The sequence below is a fragment of the Colobus angolensis genome, unplaced genomic scaffold, assembly GCF_000951035.1.
Source record: "Colobus angolensis palliatus isolate OR3802 unplaced genomic scaffold, Cang.pa_1.0 Scaffold245, whole genome shotgun sequence".
Lineage (NCBI taxonomy): Eukaryota > Metazoa > Chordata > Mammalia > Primates > Cercopithecidae > Colobus > Colobus angolensis.
This window is the reverse complement of record NW_012115655.1, coordinates 2,238,692-2,246,838: the sequence shown is the minus strand read 5'-3', so window position 1 is coordinate 2,246,838 and position 8,147 is coordinate 2,238,692. Positions and strand designations below refer to the sequence as shown.

At 45.1% G+C, this 8,147-nt stretch overlaps 2 protein-coding genes across 2 annotated transcripts in view; both read right to left on the bottom strand.

Moving 5' to 3' along the window:
* Window positions 1-5,611, bottom strand: part of LOC105514482 (5-hydroxytryptamine receptor 3C-like) — a 15,580-nt gene extending 9,969 nt beyond the window's left edge. Inside the window, 1 exon segment of the mRNA XM_011945861.1 lies at window positions 5,503-5,611. Within this exon segment, the coding sequence (XP_011801251.1) occupies window positions 5,503-5,611 (109 nt within the window).
* HTR3C (5-hydroxytryptamine (serotonin) receptor 3C, ionotropic) overlaps window positions 5,549-8,147 on the bottom strand; it is an 8,127-nt gene continuing 5,528 nt past the window's right edge. Inside the window, 5 exon segments of the mRNA XM_011945813.1 lie at window positions 5,549-5,846; window positions 5,849-5,962; window positions 6,069-6,284; window positions 6,472-6,676; window positions 7,518-7,678. Of these exon segments, the coding sequence (XP_011801203.1) occupies window positions 5,770-5,846; window positions 5,849-5,962; window positions 6,069-6,284; window positions 6,472-6,676; window positions 7,518-7,678 (773 nt within the window). The 3' untranslated portion in view covers window positions 5,549-5,769.

The window sequence follows — 8,147 nt, the reverse complement described above, 5'->3', positions numbered from 1 at the left end:
AAAGAAAAGAAAAGGAAAAAGCCAGGAAGTGTAATGGAGGAAGGAGAGAGGGAGAGGGAGAGGGAGTGGTGGTGAAGAGCAGACAGATGAGCTTGGTTTTCAGATAAACAAATAGAGATGAAAGAAGAGAGGGGATAAGTGTGAAATACGGTATTGTCCATAGACATTTTGGATTTCTAGAAGATGGAAGGAATCAAAGATAATGATGAGACAAAAACATACCCTAAGAGGCCAGACGTGGTGGCTCATGCCTGTAATTCCAGCACTTAGGGAGGCCAAGGCAGGTGGATCACTTGAGGTCAGGAGTTTGAGACCAGTCTGGCCAACATGGCAAAAATCTGTCTCCACTAAAAATATTTAAAAAATTAGCTGGGCATTGTGGTGCACGCCTGTAATCCCAGCTAGTCGGGAGGCTGTAGAAGGAGAATTGCTTGAACCCAGGAAGCAGAGGTTGCGGTGAGCCAAGATCACACCATTGCACTGGGTGACGGAGTGAGACTCTGTTTCAAAACAAAACAAAAAAAACCCAAAAAACCCCAAAAAACATACCATAAGAATGGTCAGATATATGAACTACTGAAAGAATAAGTAGGAAGAAATTATTCTTGGAGAAAGTCTTCTGAGAATTATTTAAATAATAAGAAAATAGACTAGGCATGGTGGCTCACGCCTGTAATCCCAACACTTTGGGAGGCCAAGGCGGCTGGATCACCAGAGGTCAGGAGTTCAAAACCAGCCTGACCAACATGGTGACACCCCGTCTCTACTAAAAAAAAAAAAAAAAATTAGCCAGGCCTGGTGGCAGATGCCTGTAATCCCAGCTACTTGGGATGCTGAGGCAGGAGAATCACTCGAACCCGGGAGGCGGAGGTTGCAGTGAGCCAAGATCACGTCACTGCACTCCAGTCTGGCAGTTAGAGCAAGACTCCATGGAAAAAAAAAAGAATAGAAAGAAAGAAAGAAAATAAACAATGAGACAATGAAGAGGTTGTGAGCATGACCCTAGATGCTGCCAAGGAAAGGAAAGAGTGGGACATGAGAAGAAATTACCCAAGAAGTTAGACAATAATCAAGCATTTGATGCGAGTAGTGTATCCAGGGCCAATTGTCTGATTTTTACAGAGTTCATAAATTTCCAATGTACACACCTACAGAAGTTTTTAATAAAAGAGGACAAAAAATAAAGTTATGATCACAAGGGCTACTGTGTGTGTGTGTGTATTTATTTATTTCTTTATTGAGATGGAGTCTCACTCTGTCGCCAAGGCTGGAGTGCAGTGGGGCGATCACAGCGCACTGCACTGTAGACCTCCTGGGCTCAAGCGATCCTCCCACCTCAGCCCCTCAAGTAACTGGGACTGCAGGCACACGCCACCATGCCCAGCTGATTTTTGTTTGTTGTTGTTGCTGTTGTAGAGAAGAAGTCTTGTTATGTTGCCCAGGCTGATCTCAAACTCCTGGGCTAAAGCAATCCTCCCACCGAGGCCTTCCAAAGTTTTGGGATTACACGCATGAGCCACTACACCCCTCGTTTTCTCTTTTTTAAAATGAGAGATATCAGAAACCAGAACCATTCCCTCCCAAACTGTGAAACACTGCTAATGTTCCTGCTGACCTATGTTGGCTAGTAGTAGTTTAATATATTTTGCCTCATTGTCAGGTCATGTTTTACCCCACAAGTCTCACTTCCACCTGAACATATCAGCAGAATGTTCTTTTGCAAAGGGCATTGTCAAACAAAAGTCTTAGCACGGAAAACCTCAGGTTGCATATGTATGAAAAAAATCGCAAGATGACATCTAGAGAAATATAAACGTGGAAATGGGGAAGGAAAATAAATGATAAAAAAGTGATCTTAAGAAATTTGAAATTCCTCAATGGCTTAATAGACATTCTTCATTTTAAGTTATTGGCAAAAACCAATTGAGTTTCTGAGTGGGAAATATGTTCCAAGTAATGGAAAGAAGGAAACAAGAGAATCTGATATCAGAAATGCCTTTGCCAGGATATAAGTAACATCTCCAAGAACTCAGAGATAGTTGACACATGAAGATGTGTTGCATTAATTTTCCACATTCAATAAAGAAAATAAAATAAAATATGTTGGGAAGGGATTTACAGTTAGAGCTAGTAAAATGTGGATTTTGGCTGGCTAGCATTCATTCACACATTTACTCATTCAACAAGGCTGTATTCACTTCTCAAAAGAAGACACATGTGTGGCCAAGAAGCATGTGAGAAAATGCTCAATATCACTAAGCGTTAGGGAAACGCAAATCCAAACTACAATGACATATCATCTCACTCCAGTCAGATTGGCTGTTACGTAAAACTTGGAAAAAAATAACAGATGCCGGAGAGGTTGTGGAGGAAAGAGAACATGTATATGCTGCTGGTGGGAATGTAAATTAGTTCAGTCACTGTGGAAAGCAGTGTGGAGATTTCTCAAAGAACTTAAAATAGGGCTACCATTTGACCCAGCAATTCTATCACAGATATATACTCAAATGAATGTAAATCATTCTACCATAAAGACACATGCAAATGTATGTTCGTTTTAGGACTATTCACAATAGCAGACATGGAATCAACCTAGAAGCACATCAATGGTGGACTGGATAAAGAAAATACGGTACATATGCACATGGAATACTACACAGTCATAAAAAAGGAGATAATGGCCTTTGCAGAAACATAGATGGAGCTGGAGGCCTTATCTTAAGAGAATTAACACAGGAACAGAAAACTAAGTACTGCCAGGCGCAGTGGCTCAGGCCTGTAATCCCAACACTTTCGGAGGCTGAGACAGGTGGATCACCTGAGGTCAGGAGTTTGAGACCAGCCTGATCAACACAGTGAGAACCTGTCTCTACTAAAAATACAAAATTAGCCGGGCATAGTGGTGGGTGCTTGTAAAGGCCGGGCACATTGGCTCACGCCTGTAATCCCAGCATTTCGGGAGCCTGAGGCGGGTGGATCATGAGGTCAAGAGATTGAGATCATCCTGGCCAACATGGTGAAACCCCGTCTCTATTAAAAATACAAAAAAATTAGCTGGGCATGTTGGCGGGCGCCTGTAGTCCCAGCTACTTGGGAGACTGAGGCAGGAGAATCGCTCAAACCGGGGAGGTGGAGGTTGCAGTGAACTGAGATCGTGCCACTGTACTCCAGCCTGGTGACAGAGTGAGACTCCATCTCAAAAAGAAAAAGAAAACCAAGTACTTCATGTTCCCACTTATAAGCGGGAGCTAAATACTGAATACACATGGACATGAAGAAGGGAACAATAGACATAGGGGCTTACTTGAGGATGGAGGGTGGGGGGAGGATGATGATTGAAAAACTACCTATCAGGTGGCCGGGCACAGTTGCTCACACCTGTAATCCCAGCACTTTGGGAGACCAACGCAGGCAGATCACCTGAGGTCAGGAGTTTGAGACCAGCCTGACCAACATGGAGAAACCACGTCTCCACTAAAAACACAAAATTAACCGGGCATGGTAGTGCATGCCTGTAATCTCAGCTACTTGGGAGGCTGAGGCAGGAGAATAGCTTGAACCCGGAAAGTGGAGGTTGCCATGAGCCAAGATCATGCCATTGCACCCCAGCCTGGGCAACAAGAGCAAAACTCCATCTCAACAACAACAACAACAAAAAAATAGAAAAAAAAACCCAAACAAACAAAAAATAACTACCTATCGGATATTAAGCTGGATGACAATATTATCTGTACACCAAACCCCTGCAATATGTAATTTACCCAGGTAACAAACCTGCACATGTACCCCTTGAACCTAAAAGCTGGAAAGAAAAAAACAAAAAAACCCAAGTCTGTATTAAGTATCCATGATGTGCCAGATGTGGTACCATACGCTAAACTATAAAAATGGATGAGACATTGACCCTGATCTTTATGAAAGCACACTCTTAGGGGAGGCAGAAGGGTAAACAAATAAATCCCTGAAATGTGTTTATCCAATTGAAATATCCAGAAATTTTTCTCTGGTGTTTTTTGACTTTCTCTTTCAATTTCTGTTTCACCTCAGGGTCTTGCTCGCAGCTAGCTATTAGAATTCTCCCATGATTATAGCTGCTGATGAAAGTGTGAACTACTTTTTTTTTTTTTTTTTTGGAGACAGAGTCTTGCTCTGTCACCCAGCCTGGAGTACAGTGGCACAATCTTGGCTCATTGCAACCTCCGCCTTCCAGGCTCAATCAATTCTTCTGCCTCAGCCTCCAAAGTAGCTGGGACTACAGGTGCACACCACCACGCCCGGCTAGTTTTTGTATTTTTAGTAGAGTTGGGGTTTCACCATATTGGCCAGACTGGTCTCGAACTCCTGACCTTGAGATCCGCTTGCCTCAGCCTCCCAAAGTGCTAGGATTACAGGCATGAGCTACCGAGCCCTGCTGTGAACTACTATTAACAGGGAACTTAGAAAACCTTTTTATTTTATTTTATTTTATTTTATTTTTAAGAGACTGGTTCTTGCTCTGTTGCCCAAGCTGGATTGCAAGGGTGCGATCATGGCTCCCTGTAACTTTGAACTGGGCTCAAGCAATCCTTCTACCTTAGTCCCTCAAGTAGCTAGGACTACAGGCATGTACCATTGCACCTGGCTAATTTTTAATTAATTAATTAATTAGTTAATTATTATTTTTGTAGAGACAAGGTCTCGCTTTGTTGCCCAGGCTGGTCTCAAACTCCTGGCCTCTCTCCTTGGCCTCCTAAAGTGCTGGGATTACAGGCATGAGCCACCCAGCCTCAAGCACGCATATTTAGAAATCCCACTCTGTTTGATGTTATGAAGTAAGAGAAACCTGTTAGAATAAAAAAGAATGACATAATGTATGATTTATTTTAAAGAGCAATTTCAGGAATGAGAGGTGAAGGAAAGTGAAAAAGAAATGGTTGCTGAAAGGAACACTTTGAATTTGTAAATATTTTATTGCAAATGAAATAATTTCTCACAAATAAGACTTGGCTTTCTTATTCTTATAAAACTCTGAAAGTGTCTAAAACCCTTAAAATCACATCAAATTACACCTGCTTAGGGAGAAGTATCAAAGCTTCTGCAAGAGGAGTCTTCACCCCAGGGTTTGTAATAAATATAACGAAGAGGGCTGGACGAGGTGGCTCACGCTTGTAATCCCAGCACTTTGGGAGGCTGAGGCAGGCAGAACACTTGAGGTCAGGAGTTCCAGACCAGCCTGGCCAACATGGCGAAACCCCGTCTCTACTAAAAATACAAAAATTACCTGGGTGTGATGGTGTGCACCTGTAATACCAGCTACTCAGGAGGCTGAGGTATGAGAATCACTTGAGTCTGGGAGGTGGAGGTTGCAGTGAGCTGAGATGGCACCACTGCACTCCAGCCTGGGTGACAGAGCAAGACTCTGTCTCAATAAATAAACAAATAAACAAACAAATAAACTGAAGAGCCAGTGCTTCCTGGAAAGTTGTTTATTGGGGTGATCAATCAAGGAGAGACTCCACTGACCTGGACTTCCATTGATCAGGGAGTGAGGAGTTAGGTGGTAGCTCAGGGAGACTGAAGGTGAGCAGGAATAAGCAGCCTGAGCAACAGACAGGAAATTGTCCAGGGCCATCCCGAACCTTCTTGGTAGTGCTGTGTTGGAGTTTTTGGAATTTAGAAGGGGACATGGTAGTCACTGGGGATAAGTGGATAAGATTAGGAAAGTGAGTCTGGCTGTCCAAGACCAGCAGAAACTCCAAGCTGTGGTTTGCCAGAGAGGGGGATGTCCGCCTAGGTGTTCCAGAGGACAATGACAGTAAAGATGGAGGAGGCCATGAAGAACAAGTAGAGGTGGAAGAGCAAGGTAGGCTGAACTGCACCCACTGCTCCATTAGCTGGGTCTTTGTGCATCCTGAGCCCCCATCTAGCTTGGTCTCTCTGGGTCCCAGCTGCTTCCCTGTTAACTCCCCCGCCTCCTCTGTGCCTGTGGAGAGGACAGAGGCTCAGTCACGAAGTGGGAAGGGGACAGGATTAGAGGAGTGTGGGGCCCAGTGTGAAGGGCGAGTATGGGCAGTGCTGACTTCCCTTACCAGGCAGGTGGGTGGGGGTGAGACCCAGGCTTTTATTTCCCTTCTGGGGTGCAGTGGGACAGCATCTCCCTGAGCTGGTGTAGTGGAACAGCAGGGAGTGGAGCCACAGAGGCATGGGTGCAGGCTGGGTGGTGGCCACGTGCAGCAGGTAGGTAATGAAGACGGTCTCCAGCAGGCTGACCACCATCAGGGAAAGGGACAGGGCGAAGTAGACACCTGAGGGCAGAACAAATTATATGTAAACCAGGCAAATTTATCTGTAAGTATTTCTCATGCCTCTTTCCTAAATCCAATCTTCTTTCACAGCCCCTTCCTTCCTTCGGCGGAGCAGCAACCATTTCTCCTGGCCCTCCTCCCCGGCCCTGGGTGCCTTTTCTCCTCCCAAAAGTGGGAGGAGCCATACTGATGAGGGGGGTGCCACTGGCAGGAAGCAAGTCATTCATCATGAGCAGGAAGATGTTGCAGCCCAGCAGAAGCGTTATCTTGAATGGGGGGTGATTCTTGCTCTCTGCTGGCAGATAGAAGCTGAGGGCGTCAATGGCAATCAGAAAGCTACTGGGCACCAGCAGGTTTATGATGTAGAGGCTGGGCCTGTGTCTGATGGCCACCTGGAGAGAGACCAGAGAAGATGGCAAATAAATAGATGGCAGAGGGCTCAATTTGTATATCTGATCCCTAATCCTTGCCAATGTGCTGTGAGGCTGCTGGGGACCATCTTTTTAAGCAACATTTGTGCATTTAATTGTGCTCATCTACATAGGGGCCTCTGATTTGTTGTCTAATTTGCATTCATTTTTAACCTACTAGGAACACAATGACTGTAGAATTTTAGGTGCAAGTGGACCCTTGAAGTCATTGTGAGCAGTAGGGGTGAGCTGTTCCATTCTGAGTGGCAGGGCTTATTACAGTCCAGCCATTCCTCCCCTCTCTAGAGCAGGAGCAGGTGAATGAGGAGTGGGTGAATGGGGAGCGGGGGAGGCCTTGGGGATCCTGCTTCAGGGTAATTAGGTAGATGGGGCAGTGGGGAGCAGGCGCCCAACCCTCTGGAGCTTTTTTTTTTTTTTTTGAGACGGAGTCTCACTATCTTGCCCAGGCTGGAGTGCAGGGGCACTATCTCAGCTCACTACAGTCTCCACCTCTTGGGTTCAAGTGATTCTCCTGTCTCAGCCTCCCAAGTAGCTGAAACTACAGGCATGTACCACCACACCTGGCTAATTTTTTTTTTTTTTTGGTAGAGACGGGGTTTCACCATGTTGGCCAGGCTGGTCTTGAACTCCTGACCTCAGGTGATCCGCCCACCTCGGCCTCCCAAAGTGTTGGGATTACAGGTGTGAACCACGCACGGCTCCTGGCCTGGAGCTTCTTTTTCACTTCCCAAAGAGCATTAGGTCAAGAGGACAATCACGAAGCTGCTGGGATCAGAAGTCAAACAGGGACCCCTGGACTCACATAGAACATGATCTGGTCATATAGGTTGTTGCCTGTGGACATCTTTGGGGTGGCCTTGTTGATGCCCAAGAGCTCCCACTCCCCCTGGGTTCGGATGATGTTGCGAGACGTGTCTGTGATCTCCCACACCTCCTTGTCCATGCCCAGCAGCATGCCGTCCACTGGAAGGGAGGCCGGTCAGTTCATTGCAGACGTTTTCCCAAGCCTCCTGCCCAAGAAATTGGATTCCTCCCCCCACTGAGCTTCTAAAGCAAATTTTCCTCTGTCCTTTTAAAGCAAGGTATTCTGGTTTTCTCAGAAGTGGGTTACCTGACTAGCAATTCATATGTGTGTGGGCAGCAGCATTAATTTCTTTTGTTGTTGAAAATAAGAGTGAATCTAGTTCATTATGGGAATATTGGATATGACTCAAATGTGAGTCAAGAACTTTTGGAGTCATTCCTATTTTCCTTCTTAGTCCCTCAGTTGTATGGTGGTGTTTTAGTGGAATCAAGCTTGAAGAGCTCAATATTTTAATAATGATATGCATGCCCATTTTGATGGTTTTAGTTTATCCAAATCTGCCACGTGACACCTGGTGGCATTCAGTTATATTAATTTACCGGTTTTTAAGTGTGTTAGCTATTAGAG